At 36.9% G+C, this 24,303-nt stretch overlaps 1 protein-coding gene across 1 annotated transcript in view; it reads left to right on the forward strand.

Moving 5' to 3' along the window:
• The window catches only part of KIF26B (kinesin family member 26B), a 155,498-nt gene that overhangs the window by 53,672 nt on the left and 77,523 nt on the right, over positions 1-24,303 (forward strand). The window contains exon 4 of the mRNA XM_053458789.1: positions 13,445-13,611. Coding sequence (XP_053314764.1) covers positions 13,445-13,611 — 167 coding nt within the window. The remainder of the gene's footprint in view (positions 1-13,444; positions 13,612-24,303) is intronic.

Genomic DNA, 24,303 nt, shown 5'->3' on the forward strand with positions numbered 1-24,303 from the left:
TCTGGACTTTCTTCTAGTGCCTAGTTGCTATACAGCCCTTTATATATTTCATAGATAATATGCAGCAATAAGAAAGGGGCAGAAAGGGACTAGTAAAGGCTCTTCCCCAGGTCATGCCTAGGGCAATACGCATACCTGGGAACTCTCCGGGTTTGCACCAGAGATTGCCGGGTGAAGCACCGCTTCTCAGAGTCAAAACCTGAAACCTCTGGGTCACGGGAGCAGGGTCTTGACACGCCCCGCTCCCCGCCCATTTTCCCTTTAAATGGGGGTGTTTCCCGCTGCCGTCAGCAGGAACGCCCCCGGCGTTCGCGGGAACTCCCACTGACGTCAGTGAGAACTCCCACCGATGTCACGGGACCATCCGCTGACATCAGTGGGCAGTCCTGGCCGCGTCCCTTAAGGGAAGGTTCCGGGTAGACGGAGCCCAGAAGTTCAGTTGACTTAATGGGGAGAATTATTATGCGGGACTTAAGAGGGCTGCTCCCATAGTATGACCCCTAAGGGTTTTTAATACATATATTTTACTTGTATTTGTAATCACAATTGAATGACAATATTTAGTGTATACAGCTGTTTCCTTTGAAGATAAATCATTGAATTAAAAAAAGAATAATTGCAAAGTAAAAATGTTATAAATACATTTGTTGTTCTGCGTGTGGGAAACTGGCTCACTTAGACAAAGCAATTGGTAATTAGATATATAGAGGTTGTTGAGTCATAAGACTTCCACTCGACACATCCTCAGCAAAAATTCAGTCTTTTTTGTATCACAGTAAATTAGCTAATTACATTTCAAATCAGTAAGTCCCATTTTATACAAGTTTCAAAAGGGATTGTGACGAGTGCAAGTAAAGCCTATCTTAATACATTTTTTGGTACATTTTATTTTCTAATTAGCTCAGCGTGACGTGATCCCATGTGACCTTTTTATGTTTTGTGGAAAAAAAAAATCAATGTGATATTTTCCCTTGGGATAAGCGGACTTGTTAACTTAAAAGTAGGAGCGGTCGAAGGCTAATCTTTTTATTGGGTGGTTGTTGTAATTAAATTAATATTTGGCTTTAGAAAACCAGGTTGATTAAAAAATACAATTCCTGAAAGACTTTTCAACCTCGTTGGGCTGTGAAAAAAGAAATGTAACTGGTATATATATATATATATATATATATGTGTCTGTGTGTATACAGTATACAATATTATATATATATGTAATATATAGAAAGTGTGTCTAAGATATACTGTTTTTACACCTGCATCTATATGACTGGAGTGTACATTTTTTGCCCGTTTGTAATGTTCTCACCCTAACCTCGGAAATAAAGCCAACAAATTCCAAATAACTTTAATCCTAGAGAAATTGCTTTGCATTTCCCCAGGGTGCATCTGCTTATACGATATGTAGTATGTAGCTTATAACAAAAAATATGTAGTTTATGTCACAAAAATTGGATATAACCTGTTAGAATGACACTAACCACTAGGTATATATAATTTCCCGTCATCATTCAAACCAATTAAGTTATTGAATAGTTTATCTGCTTCATGGGCTATTAGATGGCATGTAAGCAATCCTGATGCACGCTTATGGTTCAAATATACGGATCACACAAGAAGAAAAGGTTGGTTCCAGACCGTCTTTCACTCTTAAAATGTTATAATGTTATAAGATAGCACAGCTGTAACAGATTAAAATAACTAATATGCTGCAGTCTAGAATCTGCAAAACTAGAACTGTTTATTAGTAACCAAAAAATGGATTAGGGTATTTGCATCTTTTTATAGGAGAAGGGTAAAATCATTTTCCAGAAAGACAATGCTTCAAAAACCTGACCTTGCGTGACAAGACATAAACAACGTTTTATCTGATGGCTACTGTTTACAATGAACTACAAAGGATTAATGTGGGACACATAGCTACGGGTGATAAAATGCCTGTATTGATCAGCATTGAGATATCATTGAAACTTTTCTATATTTGCCAGCTTTAATCTTTTTTTTTAGTATTTGGCACGCAGTCAGGATCCCTACCTGTTCTCCAGGAGCTTAAACCCCTCAAGTTGAGGAAGAAATTTAAGAGGATTAATTTGTGTTATGTCTCTCCCAAGCCGCCCTTGTTTACTGACATACTAAACCTTTCAAGATTGTATTTTTTTCCCCACAAGTCGCCGTGTCATGAACAAATATTCATTAATGAACAGTTAAAATGTACTGGCTGCTCCACCGGTGAAGTACTTTGTGAGTGACTTAACATGCATTCTTTAACCTATATAGATTAATGAATGTACTTCCCTTTTGGAGAAGCTGCAGCTCCAGGGTGGTAGAATGTTGCCCCTTCCAATGTCTGGTTTTTGTGCCACCTTTGTCTCTTTTATGCAGCCAGTGGGTGTTAGTAAAGTGCTCCCATTGCCAAGCCAAGGAGCTGGGGCAGGGTAAGAGGGCAACTGCATAGAGTGGGCTTGTGCTGAATCTCTCTATGCAGTAACAAGATGGAGACATTATAACTTATAGGGGACAATTAGGTATCATATACATTAAAGCGCACATGATGACTGAAGTGTTCAAACAAGGCCTTATCGCCATAACAGGTAGTGCTGTGGGTTATTTAGGAATGCTGTTGGACTAATTATGTGAAATATTACCTCATTCATATTTTTCCAGGGAAGCATGAATTGTCAAATAACACAAACGCAGACAATGGGGAGTGTTGTCTGGTGAGTTTGAAGGATAGTTGTGGTTTCAGCGACCTTGATTTTGCTATCCATTCTGAAGGGCAAGCACTAGCATATTTCCCTAGCAAGAAATACTGAACTGGACTTAGATAATGTATAATTTATGACTCAAAACATGGTCAGCCAAGCTCTTACTGCAGCACAAGCTCACAGGAGTTGGCCCTTCATACTGTATAGTTAAGTCAGGGAAACAGACCTCTCTTGTCAACTCTCCTTTTAGTGAATAAACCGGAATGGCAGATCTTATAGATCTGAGCATTTGTAAATATATCTATGTAGGTATGTATCAAAGTCTGACTTTTTAACCACTGGAATCTGGTATTTGTGCCCTGCTAGTAAAACACAGTGGTAGGAAAATATCTGTATTAAATGTGTAATGGGCATCTGTGTAAATGGGGTGTCTAGCAGTGGCAAACTCATTTCTTTAAAGCAATATATCATATGTCAAGAAACGCTAGTATATGATGTAATCTTCCATTTGCGTTAGCACATAAATAAAGCACAGCCAAGATCATCCATGAGCCCGTGAACACAGACATAAAACACGTAGGGTTAATGTGTGGCTATTAAAGAATTTTGCTGCAAAAGCAGAATTTTACTGTCTCTCCCTCAGTTTGAGTCATTCCTGATAAATGGAACATGACTCCTCAGACTTTCACTTGCTTTTTCATGTAATGTTTTTAAGGAATTATTTGTCATTATATATATATATATATATATATATATATATATATATATTGTGACATAATACCCCTTCACTTGGTACTCTGTCCGGAAATCTTTACTCACACACAGTCTTCCAAGTTGCAGAGACGGCTCAGACACGAGGAGGGTAAAATAAAAGGCTGGGCCTGTTTTTATTTTTCACAACAGGCATAACTACAGTTGGACGTCTTATTTCAAGTGACTTTCTATTCTGAGGGTATAATGTACAAATTAGTAATTTAATCCATCCCCTATTTTACCTTCACACCTGGATGTCTGTCCAAATAATAAAATGTAAAAAAAAAATTCGCAACACCGTGGCAACATTAACAGAGAGCAGAATGCCAATGACAGCTGGTTAATCTTGTTCGCTTCTCCACAGGATGATTAAATCCCAGAAGAAACACATGTATCGCGTGTTAGGAAAAACAAAGAAGTTACGGAAATTCCATAGTTGCATTTTTTGCAGTTGAAACAAAGCTATCTAAACGACGGCCTGAAAAGCCGCAGTGTGTTATTACATTACTTCATATGTTCTCTATGGTTGGGGGTGTAATGATGAAAACGTTCAAAGACAAAATGTATGACAACTATGGGTTACGACACAAAAAGTTGGAGTATATTAGACATAAAAATACATTTTATAGCCATAATTTTACTACACCACTGTCAACTGAGTAAATACTATTTTTTTTATTTATTTTATTATGTTTTATATGCAGCTAATATGTTTCCACCCTGTGCCCTGATGGTATATAGAAGCACATAAATCAACTAGCTTTAACCTATAGTAAGCGACAAAGAATTAGATTTGATTTAAACTGGGATGGTGCTTTTAACTTCCCCATTAATCAAACCGATTTCTCTCTCTTGAACTTGGATTTGTGCAGTTCTTTTATGTATTTGCGTATGTCCCTTGATTTTTATATTAATTCAAGCTTTTGTATATCAATTTATTTAGCGTGATAACTATGAATTCTTGCATGACTTGGAAAAGGAGATATATCAATAAATCAGAGCATTTTAATCATGCGTGCTACTGTAGAAAGGCACATTCAATTTTACAAATATGACATGAGAAAAAATACATCCCATCAATGAAAAGCACTCTTTCCATGGCTCACATTGCAGCATGTTTGCTCATTCTTCCAGTGGATTTTGCAAAAAAATCACATAAATAGACCCATAGGCTTATCTAGTATTAACATTTTAACTGTTAATCACAAAGAGTCTATAGTTGTAACTTGCTAAACGGGCAACAAGATGATAAATAACTAATAAAAACCTGTCAGGTTATGAAATATTCTGAATTCTCAACTGTATTCAAACTGGGATTTAGATGTAATATACATGTGAGACATGCAGCAATCAGGAAGCTCAGTTATTAAATCGTAGTAGAATTTGATGGTGTAAGCTATACAGAGTGACCTTGAGAATCTCCCCGTTACCATGAGATTGGTGTAAAAGCTCTGAGGCTTAGGGAAACCACCCATACTTCCTAACTAAGCACTTAAAATGCAAATATAGTACAGAAACGACAATTAATGTTATGTTATCATTTCAGTGTAATTCATTCTGTTTCTGCCACTGTCCAAGACCAACAGATTTGGGTGATACAGAATTTTAGGTCACCTCAAGGCTAAGGAAATTTTGAAAATACCAGGTAGACAGGGGCAGAGATGGGGGAAATTATCCCCGGGTGATTAGAAGCCCACAGGGGGGAGTCTGGCTATATCCTTCAGGAGGGTTGGCTTAGAGTGAACTGGCCTGCAGTAGAAGGCAGATGGTCAGTGGGGTCATGTAACTTGATGCTCTGTAACCCAGCTGTAGTAGAGTGACAATCTTCATTACTTGTGAGCAGCAAAGGAAGACAGGAAGGTTTAAGTTGTAATCTGTTTCATAGATGTAAAATTACTTACTAAACATGAAACCACTTGACAGTAGTTACATTACATTTATTTATAAAGCGCCGGCAGTTGACTAAGCCTACTCTTCCATTAGAGTCTCCTGTGAAGTTCTCTTGAGGTACTGTAAAATTCAACTTGACTCCTGATGTGTTGGTCTTAACTACATGAGTTAGTCATCTGAGTCAGAGAACAAGTCTGTCAGAGTCATCATGAGAGTCAGCCTTGGGTCAGTGGTTGAGTTGGTTATCAGGTTTATCAGCGCTGTCAAGTTGAATGATGTTCTGGCTCATTTTAGTGCCTCCCAAAATGTCAAGTTGAGTATATTGCCCTTCAGAGCTTTATCTAGTTTATCTAGACTAACTCAACATTAGTCATTGTTTGTTGACCAGACTAGCTGCTCTACTTTTTATTATACTCATTTTGTTCAAGTTGACAGTCAAATCTGCTTGAACTGAGGTTAAATCAGTAATTAACTGAATGGAAGTTGTTCTGTTTCAGCCAACTCCATGCTTTGTAAATATACAAAACTGTTGCGTGTAGAAACTTTTTCAGAGTGCAGTGTCAAAATCATAGAAATACGTATTTCAACTATATTGTTACCTCATTCCTATGTTTTTAAGATTATTATTAATTCCTGATTCACTTCAGGCCTTCATATTTCTATTTTTTCCTTCCAACCAACAACTTGGAGGAGTAGGCCCCAAATAACCCCCTTTGCAAAAAGTGTTACTGGTTGTGGTTTTAGTTACTCCAATCACAGGAACGTGGCACACACTGATGTTGAATTGTAAGCAAACACAGAAGGTCAACAATGTGTTTTGTTTTTATTATAAAAAAAGACCTGTAGCATTACTGCATTAGTTAAATGATTCTATATTAGAGCACTGCATTCATAAGTTACAGAAAACACTCTTTACCCACAAAAAACTCAGCCTCAGAATCATAATTCACTGAGGAATATGAAAGGGCTCTTATTACATTTATACACTAAGACCTCATTTAGATAATGTACCAAAATACACAACTTAGCTGATTGGAAAATGTCTCAATTTCTATGTCTAAGAGAAGATTCTACAAATACGTCTGAAGGTATTTTGCAATATAGCGTTGTGAAAAAAAAAACTACCGGTATTTATTTTGATTCAAGTGTAAGTGATCATTGAATGGGACCTGATTACTAGCTGTTCATCATGGAATGCCACCTTGGTGAAAATTAACATAGTGTATGTAGCTACACAGGAAAAAGCAATGCAAACTACTTTAAAAGAATAAAAAAACTATTGTAGCAATGACTAAAACAGAGAATGCATATTATGAAACACTGGCTTTAGGGTTTAATTATTAAACATGATAATAAAATTTCCTCCAGCCTATTCGAGTGCTGTGTATGGCTGTGTCCCTTTGTGACAGTGAATTAGGTCAGTGTGGTGAGGTCAGTATGGATTTTGAGGGGAACATTTCAGACTAGCTCAGGCGCAGTACATTCCCATTAAGGTGAACACCAAAGCTTATTCTACGTTGAGTTAGGCAAATTCACCAGACCCACTGATCCAAGCAGGACTTGAATCCTAAGATTTTGCTAATTAAATGCCAGTTAGGTGCTCAGATGTATAATATTTGTGTATCCCTGTTTATTAGCATTAACAACATTGCAGAATCTAGTGATATTAATACTAGTCAACTAGTACTAACAGCCCCTAACAGTGTTGATTTTTGGACACTGTCCTGGGTAGCTGCCATGAGCCAGATCCTGAGATCTCCGCTGACTGACTCAGGAGCAGGTATGTGCAACACAGACCTCCACTGCAGTCATTGTCCCAGTGCAGGATGGTGGCCACTTCAGGTAAGGCTTGCTTCAGGTCATCTATTACTAAGACCAACAATATAGACGAAACTCGTCAGTGACCACTACTCTATTGATGAATTTTGTTGTTGCTTTTTTTGTCCTGTGTCGTGGATGAATTTTTAATTCGGCAATAAAGTTTAAGTTTTACTACCATGGATGGTCCTTCTCACTGCCTTTCATTTGTAACAGGTAATGCACCTATATGCCTTTTTAGGGTTTTGCTCTTGATCTATATGACGGTTTGAGGCACCATACCCAGGAGGCAACGACTACTATAGTGGAGCGGCCACACTCTTTTGAATCCACTTCAGGTACTGGCCCACTGCCAGCACCAGCCCTACCCTTCCCCTCATGTCTCTTCTCCCAACACGGGCGCCTTAATTTAGACACTTAAGTTGTTCGGCGTATGAGGAAGGACTTTAGGGTTTTAAACAGTTTTGACCTTTTAGTGGATTGATGAACACATATGCATTTAATAATACCCCCTCATATATCTTAGGAAGGTACATAGCTAAAAAACAAATTATATTATATTTTAATATACAGTATGAAAAATACTGACAAGTAAAATAAGGTTTGTTGAAGTGTGTGGAGCAACATAGCAACACTGCATTTCCCAGACATTCTCATCAGCACATTTTTGTACAGAACCATGTCTCATAAATTTTTATTTCCCCAGGGAGTGTTTTTTTCATGGAACACATATCTGTATATCCTCAATGGCTTGCAAATCTCGAGCCTGTGTCAGTCACACCTTTAATTGAATCTCTACATATACTGTTTCCGCATTCCAATATTCCAGATACATTTTATATTTTTTAGGCCTCTTGTTTGTGGAATCCTGAATTGTAGACTGTACATTGTGTGAGCAAAATTATCACTTTTTTTTTGTACACCACGTAATCATAAGTGCCTTACACCATAGAAAATGTCCAGATTTGTGATATTTTTTACACAGTGGAAATTATAAAAATTAAAAATAAATCGAAATAAAAAATAGTGCCTTGATGTTGTTACACTGAAGCAAAAAATAATAATTTAAATTTGATAATTCATAATATAAAAAGCCTGTAATTGTAAAAAAAAATTTTTTTCACAAAAGTGTGGTATAAAAATATCCAGGACAACAATTTATGTAATTACAATTTAGACTTGTTTTCAGGTTGTATGAGTGTCTACCATTTGTTTGCATTACTGGGACAACATTCAAAATGGCTGCTTGCATTTAAATATTTCCCCATGTGTATTTTCTGGTAATTAGAAATAACAGGCTAAGTTTGGCCATGCTTACCCTCATTTGTCCATGCAGAAAGATGCTCCGCCTGAAAAAAGATATACAGACACACAAACCCATCACACGTTCTTTTCTTTTATGACATATCCTTTAGCACAGGTGTCTGTTTAGCTTTTAAAGAAGAAAATTATATATTGCAATTGTTCAACCTTTGTTTAATATGTACACAATTTAAATTATCATTGGTGTTCTTCCTATAGAGTCAGCTAACTTTCTTGGACAATGTTTCTTGAATAGGCAATTGACTTAATCAACTTTAGCTTGCACGGTAAATTATTTTTCCGATGCCAATTAATTCCCAGATTACAAAACTATGGGAGACATGGCCTATGGCCTTAAGCAAAATAAGCAAGTCTCCATGTTACATACGCACTATACAGTTAATGCTAAAGAAAGTTGCTTCATTTCATGCACACCTCCCAACAGATCCTCTGGTCACCCCTGACTGGTCCAAGGACATGAAAGAGCAATGGAGGTCTGTGGTGTTGAAGCACAGACTACATTGCAACTTGCATGTGGCCTCCTTGAGTCACGGGGTGGCTATTCGGGAAAGGTGGTCACACTTCCCACCTACTTCTAGTATGGACACGTGCTTCTGGGGCCATCCTTGCACCTTTCCACCTCTTGGGTACCTGAAATGTTGGGTTGTTAGCCAGCTTCACCTGCATAGCTGGTGGCAACCAGTGGTTTACCTATTGCACATGTGTATAAACAGGAATAATAGTAGGTCATTACAATATACTGTACATCTTCACTGGTTACCTGGTAATATAATAATATTAAATCTGACCTATCCCTTCACCAAATATTACTCTGTGTCTTTTAATATTATTGATAAACTTCCACCATTTTATTTGTATTAATGATATTATATTACATATATGCAATATGAATACAGCACTATATTTTATGTAGAAGGAGACACATTTTTTTCCGTAAGCAATATATGCATATTAGGAATCAATCTTATCTTGATTCCAAAGAGCGCAGCCATTTTAACAAGAAACACAGAAGCCTCATGGTGGAAGCTGATTTGGTATTCCAGTCTTTGAAGTGAGAAGCCAGGGTTGCTTTAGAATAGGTTTGTAATTACTTTATAACTGTCATGCCACTAATTTCTGCGCTACTGAACACAAATTGCAAAACTGTAAACTAAATATCACTGAAGAAATTACACCAATAAAAAAAATTATACTACGCTATAGGTAAACGTAATAAATCATAACTCAATGGTGAAAAAATATTAAGGGGTTTTCCTGCTTTTGTTGCTGTTACTTTTCCCTAATCAGTATCTAAAGTGTAGGCAGTGAGCAATAAGTGGTCATCTGGCTTGCGGCTGCAGTGTTCTAAATTTCATCAGTTTAATAAATTTGATTAAACACAAAGATAATAAATACACGTCCCTTTACACTTATGTTTCTCAGTTATGTTTTTGCCATCTCCAATGTTGAAAATAAAAAGTAGCAAAGGCCCCAAGGCTAGTGCTTATTTATAGTTCCTTTTATAACGACAGACCTTAACGTAGACACATAGAAAGTGAAGGCAGATAAGAACCATTCGGCCCATCTAGTCTGCCCAGCCTCTTTAGTTCCTGGTCTTATCCTCTATCTAGCTTTGCCCCTCTAACTTAAGACTATGTCCTCTTGTTGTGGTAGTATATAAATACATTTTATATAAATTGTTTTAAATAAACTGTTAAGATCCTTTAGCCCTACCTGGTACATTTTTTCCTGTAATCCATGAACCATTTTAGTAGCCCTTTTCTGAACTTTCTCCAAAGTATCTATATCCTACTGGAGATACGGTCTCCAGTACTGTACACAATACTCCAAATAATTTAGAATATATACACTTTTAGCATTTCGACACAACAATTATTTATAGAATAATACTGTCTATGAGGGAAACTGAGTCTGGTAAAGGAAGACAAAAAATGTGTAAATAGTGAGTGTCAGTGGTTTTTAGGACACAAACATCACATGTTATGTTATAACGTTCAAAAATCGCCATTCAATTTATCAAGATTTAGCACAATGATATGATTCGTAAGATTCAAATTTGAGAAAGACCTATTATAGGATTCATTAAGTCAAAAAATTAGATGTAAAGGATGTGAAACAAAAATTCTACAACCGAACATTAAGTAAATGTTTTTGGTACGACTACATTGCAGTAACATTAAATAGCCTCCTTACTATCATGATGTAATTAGGTTCTTTGTCCCTTGACCACTGCTATACAAACTACAGATGGCCCACAGAAAGTGTTTGTTACCTGTGTTGCTTTCAGTGACTCCTAACTTTGTCCTGAACTACAGCAGAGGTGTCCATGGAGTTAAGCAAACTTAAAATATAAGATATACCCTTCCTAATGATAGAGAGCTTCTACATATAGTTGTGAATTGTACTAGTTTACGGTTGTCTGGTATGTTAGCAGAAGTTAATCTTTTGAATTGAGAGGATGCATGATTTCCTTACACATGAAGGTGCTGTGTAGACATCAGCAGTATCAGCTGAACAGATTCATATTTCAATTTGCCTTTGAGGCACATGGTTTTCTGGATCATTAGTGTGCTTTTACGTGGCCCACATGCTGATACAGTCTAGTAGCTTCTCTTTCCACAACAGCAGGCAACACCAGAGAAAGGTCAGTGATCTGTAAGGATCACAGCTTTACATACTGAAGACACAAATATAAGACATGTCCAGTTTGTTCAGCAGCTAAATAGCTAACAGAATGGAACGGCGCACTCCAGATTATTACTAGTTATCACTTGTGTCGTGTGATGTTTGATGACTCCAACAAATCAGATAAAAACTATATTTTATACATAAAGTAAAGACTGCATGTTATGTATTTCTTCATTTATGGAATGACCTGAGATTTCAAAGATATGTTTGTGGCTTTAAAAAAGGGGTGAATATTTTTTTTATAACATTTACTGTTGCGGGTGTTGGACTCCAAATTTTGTTGATTTAACAAACGGTATCACTTGTACGTAAAAGTATAGTTTAAGCATTACCCCGCAAGTGCCTAGCTTATCATACCTGGTCTTCTTACTGTGAGTTGAGGATATGGTATTCGCTCAAAAATGATATTAAATAGCTCAATCATGTTCTGAACTATGCTATGGATTGGAATGCAATCCATTATTATATTAAAACACGTTACGTTCTGGACACTCATTGTACATCCAACCATGTAAACTCTAGGAAAATATTTCTTAAGGAGTGATGTCATCATTTGAGACATCATTTAATGAACAGTTTTACCATAGGCAAGAGTTACATTGTAGATGTTGCCAATGAAGTTTTTAACAGACTAACCAACTGGCCATTTTTTTACTCTTACATTTTACTACAGCTTTATCGTACATAACCACACCAGTGATTCTGGAAATTCTGGAGATAATTACATTTTAATCGCCAGCAGGGAAATTGTCAATAGAGGTAATTTGATATGGAGCATCTGGTAAAACTCATTAATTCCATGGGCAAGATTCAATGTTTGGAACAAATAGACTATCCGGTGACATCACTCCACCGACTGGCTAATCTGATAAGAGAGCAAAACAAAAATGAATTAGCATAACGAATCAAAGCAAGATCCAAAACAATAACGTAGAGAGGAACGAAGCAATTTTGGGGTAGAATGTCCCATACTGGGTAGGAATTAATGGATCCTGTGACACATGATGATGTTTGCACAATAAGCAGCGTTATTAATTCCTCTTCCTAATATGCTGCGTGTGTACTTTTGGGTACTACTTGGCACCATTTGTTGTTGGAATAGACATAGACCCCACAGCTATCCAGCTGTTGGCAAAAGTATACCCATCCAAGGAAAGTAACATTTTCTGCTATCATTTAGTGTTAGCCGAGTCTGGTTCCATAAAGCCACGTAACCACATTCTGCATAAAATGTGCTTTTATTAATGATTGATCAGTAATGCTCACAATTTAGTTGTGTATCACAAACAAGGTAAATTGTTCCGGAAGTATATCAGCAAGTAAAATGTGAACTGAAGAACATGTGCCATGGGCCTGATCTGTGATGTCTTTGCTTAACTCTTTTCATACCTAACATTCCTTGAACCAATGTTTACCCTTACTTAAATTGATCTGGATTAATTTCTTCATTTCAATAAGTTCTAATATTCGTTACTGATATCTTGGATGCCTTTCTCCAAATTGTATTATATTATTATATTGAGGGGAAGGTTGCCCCTGTGTGTGGACACGAGGCCAGCTGTGAATGTCATACTTGAATGGAACTACAGCCAAAAACCATTGTAGGCTGTTGATACCATTTAGTGGGTCTTACATGTAGTCTTTAGTTGACGCAGTTCTAGTTTGGAGCAGGTGGGATTAGGCTGATTCGTAATAATTGGCAGTCAGGGCAAGCTAAATGCCTTGGTAACTGAATGACTTTGATTTATGTCTATTTCTGTTAAAGGTGCTGTTTGTCTTGACAAAACATTAATTGTGCCTTCTAGCATATTATTTTATTTCTTCCCCTGTAGGATTAATCGTATTTAAAAAAACAACAGAGCAACAACACTGAAACAAAAGAACCCTTTTTTAGTTTCTATGGCAACAACCTATCAGTGCCTGCTTTCCACATAACAATTATGGGTTCCAAGCAAAAATTCTGAACGAGGAAACGTTTTACAAAATGAAATTATTAATTCAGGGAAAGTGTTTATTTCAGCAGAGGATGTGGGACAGCACCTTTAATTGCTGGCTTCTCTGTGTGTCAAATAACCATAATTTATCTGTCCAAACAATGTTATGAAAACAGCAGCGCACGATAGAAAACTATAATTAGCAGATGTAAAACATGAAATCGTATAACACAAGGGAACTTAGAAATGCATTTATTAGAGCCCTGATATAGTCTTGATGACATTGCACATGACGAGTGATCTCCTAATTGTGTTTCCTTTTTCTCTTTTTTTTAGATCTCTCAATTAATTACTGAACCTGGCCGGGAAGGACTGACGGAAGCAGCATTAAATCGCTATAATGCTGACAAACCTTCCATATACAGCTTTCCACCGACTCACAACACATATGTTGCAAGCGAGGCATCCACTGGAACATCTGTGGCAGCTTCTTTCTTTGCTAGGTAAGATTTTGTATATATATATATATTTTTTTTTTTAAATGAACAAAGAAATGTGAACACAAGCTCTGATGAGCAATCTTATCCGATGGGGGGAAAAATCTCTATGAATAAGTCATTAAAGGAACCCTGCCAAGTGTACACCTTAGTGGTTTTGGAAGAGACTATATGCCTGGTCGTTATTCTCTCTCTCTCTCTGCTGGAAGTTTTTGAATTCTGAGATGATTGTCCACAGACAACGGGTCCTGGGCACAAAATGGATTAAGTCTCACACTGACATGCAGTATTGTACTAAACTACCGAATGACAGTCAATTGTTATAGTTGACTATTGGGTATGAATCATATAAAAAACATTATATATATATATATATATATATATATATATGTATGTATGTATATACTGTATATATATAGAGAGAGAGAGCACTAAATCTAAAGTACTGTACTAATATTATTCAGAATTAGTCTAAATGACACTACATTAGCCACATCGAAACATTATTTCAATTATCTTTTTTGTAAACAAAAATTCTACTTGTTGCTCCACCTAATCTATCGGTTTGTCTTAGTCTGTCACTTGTAGTCTTGTAATACGCCTTGTTTTGGATGAAGCGCTGCGTAATTTGTTGATGCTGTATAAATAAGAGATAATAAGAAAAATAATTGTATGGCAGTTTACTTTTTAGTGTATTGAAATGAAAAGCCAATTATGCCTCAATGTTCAACTTAAACTTCCAAGGTATGGCATCGACCAGGCTGCTCTTATGCATACATTGCAAAAGTGTCACATTTACACTACTTTTAGAAGTAAGGATGACAATCCAATTGACTAAAACCGAATATGCCTCAGGTTTAGAAATGAGGTGATGTACCTCATGTTAGAATCAACATAGATGTTAGTTGTGTGGCTTATTTTGCATAGCTTAGTCTTTATAACCCCATGTAAACACTGTTTAGGGGAGACTCAGAAAACCAGCCGAACACATATCTCTCATTGTGTAGTGGACATAAGGCAGAATAAGTTTCCCATCAAATGAAACAAATCCTATAGGGCACAGGAACCGTACTGGCTTGCGGTCACATGGAGAACAATGCGCACACACCTGAAAAATGAAACATCATATACTTAGCCTTAGGGTCACATTCCAGGAATTCCTACATGAACTCTCACATCTGGAAATTTTCATGGCACCCTCAACCCAACTGTAGATGGATGGACAACATAGTGATCAGGTGTACTGCTTGCATTCCAAGAAAGCAGTATGAGCTCAGAAGGAAAGGGCACTCTCATAGATCAACTCATGAGATACTTAAGACTGAACACAACAGACCACCATGATTTCAAAAATATAGTTGTCTGGCCAGATGTGACCTATTATACTATACAATTGTAAGCTTGCGAGCAAGGCCCTTTTTACCTAATGCATCGGTTTGTCTTAGTCTGTCAATTTCGTCATAGCCCTCGAATATACGTATTGTAAGAATCGCTGCTAAATAAATAAAAAATAACAATAATTTGTTAAATATAAATTATTAAATAGAAGTGATGAAACCAGCCGTGACAAGGCATAAACCAAGCCTCAGCAAGAGACTCTGCCCAATGAGTCCCTACACAAGTCTCAATGGCAGACATCAGGAACTAAATGGCAGTTACAGGAACAAAAGTGGATTGCCACCTATTGCTCCTCCGTCTCTGGGTCTACTCCTCTTTTAACAGTATTTGCAGTAATGTTACTGTTGTCGCTTCCAGAATATATTGGAATATAATGTTTCTGATTAAGAGGGTCTTCTTATCGAAACCCACGATCAACGAGGAACTGAACAACTGGACAATTGATAGACTGAAAAAATCAAGAATGAGGTAGAATTTCGAAATAGAACTTACTCTCTCCCAGGTAGTAAATAATTCTTACAAAGTAAGTGAGAAAAAGGATGGAAAACTCATTTCAAGAACGGTTTCCTTTGTCACAAGCCATAGACCTGATTTAAAGCACTATAACAATGTAATCCTTTAATTTTATTTGGGGGAGAATATCAAATTTATTGAGCCGTCATTGAAAAGTGTTTAACAAAGAGACCAGGCTCTTAGAAATAGCGTACAAAAAGTCATGGAAGGACAAAATACTCCTTCATTGTCTGCACTAATGCCAGTGAATTAAACATTTCCAGCTGCAGGAGGATATAGTAATTTTTAACTGACAAGACTGTAGGATATCCAGTACTTCTGGCATTTAAGATTTGCAGGCTTGTATTTTTTAAAGAAATGTACACTTCTCTGTATCTACGCTACTCTCTTAAGGTCTGTGGAGTCCTACCCTGAGAGCCTTGAGGTAAGGTAATTGACTGTTTCTGCTGGTTTGTGCTAAAATCACATTCTGACATTAAACTGATTTTTGCTAATATTTTAACAATTTGTTTCCCCTGTCAAATTTATTACAATTTTAGTGGAGGGTCAATTCTCATAACTCTGGGTATACTCTGATCTCATTGGATATTCAAGCAAAGTATGCTGATAGCATTAACTTTAAATTCTCTTTATAGACAAATAGACAACAATAGTGATTTTATTTATTTTTTACTTAATAAAGAATTTTTTTCACAAACATTTTTTATTACATAGTGGCTGCATATTCATTGGTACTATTATAACATGGAGACAATAATAAACTCCATATATTAAAGTTAACCCTATACAATTTGAAAATAAGATTAACACACGACATACTGGAACAGAGGCAGAATATGATCACACCAAGGTACAAAAAAGCAATTCTAATGTTAGAAATTCATGGAACAATATTCTTGACATTTCAGTTCCCCAACAGCACTTTTAACAAGTTAACCACATAATAAAATAGTATATACCATATATAAGGTCTAACTCATTATTGAAAATAAAGTATATCTTAACATGTCTTATTATATGTATATAATTATACCTCAAATGTTTCAACTGAATATATTTACCTGCATGTGGGTTATGTTGACAAAAAGCATCATGTCCTAGGTGTGATGTCATGCTTCTAATTGATGACTGATATGGAGACAATTTCTATTTTATTTTTATATTCTTTTTGCTGTGGAGAGTATTCAGTATTTTTTAGAGAGCCGTGGTAATGACCTGATGGAGTGTATTTGGAAATGCATATCTGTTGTACACTGCTATAATTAACTCAATTACTAAGCTCTTGAAAATGCACTACAATAAGCTGTGAACATTATTTTCCCTTTTGGTTAGTGCGTGCATAAATGTTATTGACTATATACTGCAGGCTAGCATAATACTTTGGTTAAGGCAGAACAGATAAGCATCTCACAATAACTGAATTGTATCACAAGTAGTACTGAATGGATCATTTTAGGTAAGGGATATTCAGGGACAGAATTGTAATAAATGTGCAAAACCTTATATACAAAACAAAAAAAAAGGCAAAACTGTGCAAACTGTATCAAATCATATTTTAATCTGGCCTTAGATTGATATTCTGTATCTGAATATCTGACATGGCGTTAGTAGCATTATAGCCACTTTGGCACTAACGTGTCGCATTCTGATATTTAAAACTATAATACCACTTGTGTTGTGAGTCAAATTTAAGGCCAGACTGGTGATGATTGGGTGGCCCTGGCAAATTGGGTGAGTGCGTATGGGGCTGTCAGCCAGTGGCCAACCAGGTATTTGGCCGGTGTGCCAGATGCCCAGTCTGCTCCTGGCTAGATGTCTTAAACATTTAATAGATAGTAAAATCCTGTGACGTTTCTTGGGAACTCTCCAGGTTTGACCCGGAGTCTCCGGTTTACGCTCTGCTTCCTAGGTCTCCGGGTCATATTATTCTTTCACACCCACCCACATAAGACTAGGATAACCTTGCATCCACGTGTGGCAAACACTTCCCTTTCGTGAAGCCATTTTACCCAAAGTTCTGGGTAGCCTACTCTGGTTCCCAGGAATGCCTATGACAAGCTGTAATGTGAGAGAAGTTACTACTGTTCATATTGTTTGAAAGATCCAAACTTGTTCGGTTTTCTTTTATACAATCAGCATTGCATTCTGTTCATCTTACATGAAGGAGCAGTTTTTCTGTGAGTTATGATAAGTCAACATTTTCTAGCAATAAGATGAAGACTTTACTAGCCATTGAAACAGTAAACGTTGAAAGCTTTTTTTTTTATAAACAGTCTTTCATCTTGTATTATGCACTAAAGTCTAACTCTCTTAGTGAAAGAGGTTACTGGAAAAACGACATGAATCACATTACATAAAGCAAGAGCTGCACCGGATAACATTTTAAATGAAAACAGGCCCCTTTCTCAAGCAGATCCATGCATCTTGATTCCAGTTTTTGTACATGTAGCGCTCTGGGATATGCGTGTGTGTACATTTTATTTGTAATCCAAATCCTCTACATCAGCATTGCCTATACTTAAAAGTGAAAATACGGTATACAGTATGTATAATATACTCTCACTCACACTCTCATTCACACTCTATCACACAATCTCTCTTAATGTCTTTCTACCTTCTCCCGGACCTTGTCTCCCTAGTTCCTCCTGGCCTTCCATCCTAAAAGGACATATCTTGGGATGTCAGTTTGCTTGGGACCCATGGAAGGACTGGCTCTGTATACTGTCTAGAATATCTGACCTCAGCACAGTTTTTATCGACTGCATTATATGGTGCTGAGATTGTGGTCTCAGAGGGGTTTGCTGGGTCGGCCTAAGGCAGTGCCAAACATAAATACATAGATGCATGGGCCTCAAATCAACACGCTATTACTACATTTTGTAATCATTCAGTGCTAGTGAAAACACAGTAAATCCCAAACTCTAAAATAATATATATTCCTTAGTGATTTATGCTGGTGATTGTCCTTTGTAGGTTCAATGTCAATCTCATTCTGTTATATTCCTTCAAACCTGTGTTAAGTAGTAAAGGTTAATGAAAGGAATCTATCATCTCACGTGCAGATATTGGCAGGAGCATCTGTATGAGCAGGCTTGTTAATCAGACTCTGTATCTACCATCCAAAAGGTAAATGTGTTCTTCTCGCTATTTTTAAATGATGAATCTCCCATAGTTGCAGAGAATTCCCTCTAGGATTAGAAGTTACATTGGGGGGAATTAAATTCCCAATTAAATTGTGGGTATTGTAGGTATTATTATCATGTGTGCTAGATTGATGCTTACCAAGCGAGGTCATGCATTTTGTTGCTTGCTAATGCAATTTTTGTAAAACAGGGGAACTATATGTCACATTCCTGTTGATGTTTTGTTGACATAGGCAGACATGTTTGTTGCTTCAAGATGATTATGCACAATTCTTTCTACGTTAATCCCTTAAATGTCACTAGTGATCAAGACCAGCAACCCATAAGGGGGCTGACAGAGCTATTACCATTAATGGTACTGAAACTTCTTTTCTTCTTTCACCCAGAGATTGTAAAGTTACCAGTCCAAGTAAAACTACTCAGGTTGATTATTTAATCAGAAACTTTGAATTTATTTCCCAGAAAAATTACATTCCACTTAATATTCTAATTTTCCCTGACAAGAATATGAATATGCTTTACATGTGCACAGGCAAATCCATGGGTTGCTTTGGTAACCAAATATCTAGATTCATTTATAACAACTTTCCTGGAGGCCCGAAAAGTAATTGTTCGCAAAAGAGCAGTGATGCTTAACTTTCCAGTTTAGAAGATGACACGTGTATGATGCATCCTCTGAACTAAACCTTTGCCTTTATTTAGTATTACGTAATGTCGGGGTTCATTTTTTAGCGTGGTCATGTCATGTTGACAACTCAGTTTTTAAGGACCTACTATGGAGTCCAGTTGACTTTTTCACCGTGATGTGGTTATAATGATGCCTTTGCTTGATGTAAGTCTTTTTAAGGCACATATAGTTGTAGTGCGGTAAGCCCTGTAGCTATGAATAATTGCTTTTTAAATAACTTTCTTGAAGTATATTTCTATTCCACCAGTGAAATTCCTTGGTATACCACAGAAATGTTATGTGTGCCTCGTGGAAGTGCTGCATATCTATTGATGTAGCAGGATTTTGTCTGGATGTACATAGTGACAATAGTGACTGACAAGTTGTCAAAAAACCTTGGATGTTTTATTTCAAGGAGTTTGGTTCTCCTCAATAGTAAAGGTGAATCCAAATGTGGACATCTTTGCTCGCTGTACCTAGAAGGATACCAACCATACCTCACTGATGAGGTCCATAGAAGCTGAAATATAAAATTTTACTTGCACATGTACCCAGGGGATCATATTATGAAGAACCCCCGCAATGCTGCAGAGGTAGCACCGTAGCTGGGGTGGGAAAAGGGCAAATGCATATGGAGGGAAATTAAGAAATTCCCTCCATGCATTTGCAAGGGAGACACCATGGAAATTAAAAAGGACCTCACACCTATCATATACATTAAAGTTCATATGGTGGGGTGAGTGTCTTTTTTAAATCTGTAACAATATTACATAGGATTAGAACATGTTTCCATTATTTGTATCAATCAATTATTAGGCTTAGTAGTTCCTTTTTGCCAGGAAAGTATGCCAGGCAATATATGTTATTCTTTGCATTATTTTGACAGAAGGACCTAAGGAATAGATCTGTTTGGTGCAATAGCTAAAAATCTGAGGGAATCTTAGAGCATGGCAGTTAATTTTACAGCCTTCTGAAGAAAGTTAACATAAAACTCATTCTAACACAAATCTCAAGAAATGGCTCCCTATTAAAAAGACAATTACACTCACGATCAACCTTACACAAAAGGAACATAAGTGTTTTTATCTATTTCACAAATAAACGTAACATCTGTTGCGCTGTATTTTAATGAATGGTAGTGTACTGGGAAAGAAAAATAGCCCTTTGCTATTCTTTTTAATGCAGGAGGTTAAGAAAAGACATAATCCAAATATAAAGAACAACAATTCATGTAAGCTACTGCTTCACTATCCAATATTTTAAAATAGTAGTTGATAACTACATCTTGATACATTTTGACAGCACGCATATTCATATGTGGGAACTCTCCAGGTTTGACCAAGAGTCTCTGGCTACAGACCTGCTTTCCTGGGTCTCTAAGTCAATATCCTCTTCCTCTGGGCACAGGAGCAGCATTTGGCCACACATACCTTCTGCTCACTTCTCCTCCTACCCCCAACCACTTAAAGCTATCTGAGGTCAACCCTGCTTTTAAATGTGGATGGCCCCACCCAAAGCATGGATAGCCCTGCCCCCTCACAAAGCCACTCCTCCAAAAGATGGAGCAATCTGTGTAGCCAAACCTGGGAAGTTCCCAGGTATGTGCATAATGGAGCTCCATTAGTAATTTGATCTGGCGTTGTCCACACACCATCGATCACATCTTTTATAGTGATTTTGGTAAGCCCAATTTTGATAAATCAGTTCAGCATACTGTATACAACAATGACATCATCAAACAAGCTTCAAATCTGACACGTGGAAAGGGACGGAGCTAGGTGTTATGTCTCATAATTTTTTTTTAAATAATGATAGTGTTCAAAAATAAATTAAAAATGCAGCTAAGTTAAATCTATGGTTAACTAAATATTGCAAAATACAATGATATTTTTCTATGATTTTGTGGCACTAATATACAGACAGCTAATAACCGAGGAATGAATTGCCTGCAGTGAAGTTGCACTAAGAAAATAGGCAAAACATAATTAACGAAGGAGTTACTGATTCAGATAATTGTGTTGGGAGAAAATATACCCAATAACTTTATTCTCATTAAAATCCATTGTTATCTCTGTTTTGTTTCTTGACTTCAGTTTTCTTTCTGCTACAGGTTCTGAAAGATTACTTTCCCTGAACTCCTGAGATGAAGAGAATTAGTTTAACAGTTGCTGTATTACAGCTACTTTTAGTTAATTTGCTGTAAAATATCATGTATAATACTCGGTTTCTTTATTCTTGGGCAGACCAAACTGGCCATCAAACACACCATGCAAATGCCCGGAGAGCTGGTGTCTGATAGCTTCTCCCAGGGCCATCCTTAAACATAAAGGGTCATAGGACAAGTTCCCCAGTCTAATTATTACTCGAGTGGGTGCATATACTCACACAGATCCCTTTCCCAACACTTCCTTCTGAGTGCCACTTACCTCCAACAGCAGGTGGTATGATGGACTCAAGGGTGGAAGTGTTAGGATAGCTACCCAGACCTCTACCTATGGTGGATGTTGAGGGGCCCTTCCATGGCCCAGCCCTTATGTTTATCTCTGTCAACACAGTTGATCCGGTGCGTTAGTGTGCAGCAGTACGCTGCAAAAGTGTATTAGTTTAGCAGGCAGACACACACATATACCGTCTGTTGTCCCCAGTCCGTTATACAAATGTAGAAATAACATTAAATGTCTGCACAATGTTCCTGTTATTTTAATTACGAACAAGAGATTTTAAGCTAACCACAGCTTTTTGTTCACGTAGTTATCAACAAGATTGTTTATGTTTTACTGATTAATAAAAAAATGTAATTACATTATTTTGCTTTTACAAGTGTGTTGACAGTGTATCACATAATGTTCTGGAGACAGCTAATGAGAAATGTTCACATTTCTTTGTCACTTGGCCAGCTCTGCGTGAAAGCAAAATGTCTTTTTAACAAACTAAAATCTAGCCGTTTGAAAAATCTATATGTCTCCCCGCAGATGCTTTACTGTTCAGTTTATTTTGTAAGAAAATTCCACATAGGCTGTGCTGATGGAGGTATGTTTCAGGAGAAATATAGAACCTTTTATGGCCTCTCTAAAAAATGTTTAAAAGGAAATATTACCTTAAAAGGTGAGTGTCATATTATAACTGAACTCATTTACAGGTTGTTCACCAGTGCCTTAGTTTGGGAACTATGCTACTTTGAGGAAGCCTAGGTTTGGGGCAGTAGGTGGCAGAACCAACATAACTTATCAGTTTCCTTTCCTAAAGCATGGAGTAATCAACAGTGATCAGCAACTTAATAATAGGTCAGGTTAAGATGGATGTTTCCATGATATATATGTTAATGTGGGTTTCTAATGCATACAAATTGCTTATTTGCAAACCTGGAAACTATTCACCAGGTCAGTACGGAGAAACTCTGGGTCGCAGGTGTGGCATTGTGGCAAGTCCCACTAGCCCGCTTCACCATGACCAATAGCATGTGTCCCACAACATCAGCGGGACCACCCACCAGCATCTGCGGGGCATCGCAACACAACAAATCTGTTTGAATAATGCTGTATTAGCCAACTTGGACCATACATAGTGTCGCAACGTATCTTTATCCTTGAATAACACAATGTATCCTAAATCCTGTTGATTAAGCACCTTATATTTTAATGGTCTTATGACTCAGGAATTGAGGATATCTCTCATTGCATTGCTTGTTTATTTTACATTGTAATCCAGTTTTTATAAGATTATCATGCTGTGCATGTGAGGACAGGCTATGGATGTAATGATGTCATAAACGTATAATTCACATTCCGAGTTTAAGTGACCTTATCCAGTAAGAGTAATTTGGCCTTGTTTTCATGAGCTAATATAAGTTTTCCTGCAGCACTTGCATTCAGTCAGCACTTAACAATTCAGACGCCATGCCTGTCGCCTTTGGGTGCCCTTTTGTTTTATCATTTGAGTGACATTATTTTATCAGTCCCGGCCTTATCTCTCAATCCTTCTTCACATACAAAACAGGATTAAAACACTGTGCAGACTTTGCTGACTTGGAACTTTCCTAGATCAGCGTTCCGTTCATGAATGACTTAGAAAAAACAAATTAGGTTTATGGACAGTGCATTGTACGCCAATATTTACTAAGCAATAGTGATAATCTTCTTCTGGGATCTGAAGAATAAATGACCCGACAAGATAAAGAGTTTGAAAGAGATTGTGGAATATAAAATCCAAATATATGTGCAGAAGGCTTTAACATGGCAGTTTTATTTAAATTACCAGTTTCCTATTTTTTTTTATTTTGTTTTCATACAATTATATTCATCTGCCTACAGTGGATAAAACTAAACACAGTTCTTGCCGTGAACCATTGATTTCATGCTTTCAAAGCCTTACTTGAGAATAAAAGCCAATTCCATCTTGTCTGTGGAGAAATTACATACCTTAATTGATTTTCAGCATTGCATATCAGATAATGCTTAGACTCAGCATTTTTTGAGAAATACAAGCAACTCTCGCCATTTTTAGCTTATTACTCAGTAACATCATTTATTACCAAGCGATAGGTAATAAATATATGTCTATTTTGTCGATTACAAAGGTGGTCACAGCGTAAACTAGACTACTCATAGATGACATAAGGTAGTTCTAAGAACACAGCGTAGATTTTCACCATCAGGCTGTGGTATCTAAGGCCCAAAATAGTACTACAACAATTAAAATATGCATTTCCAATGGTTTTGTAGCAGATGTTAAAAGACCAAAACCAAGTAATATGACCCTATTAAATAACTCGGCTTCTGCTGGCTGCAGAATGTTAGATGTGACATCTGCAGCCACCTAAACCTGAGTTTATCAGATTATCCAAAAGGTCTCCCAGCTTCTAAACTCTCATGATCCTCCATCTTGCTTTGACTATTTGAGGATCTTTAAAGAGTTACCAGTGTTGGTAGTCTAGTAAATGTGAGAAATGTAAAACATAATTCAACCTTATCTTTTAGA

The sequence above is a fragment of the Spea bombifrons genome, chromosome 3 (assembly GCF_027358695.1).
Source record: "Spea bombifrons isolate aSpeBom1 chromosome 3, aSpeBom1.2.pri, whole genome shotgun sequence".
Taxonomy (NCBI): Eukaryota; Metazoa; Chordata; class Amphibia; order Anura; family Pelobatidae; genus Spea; species Spea bombifrons.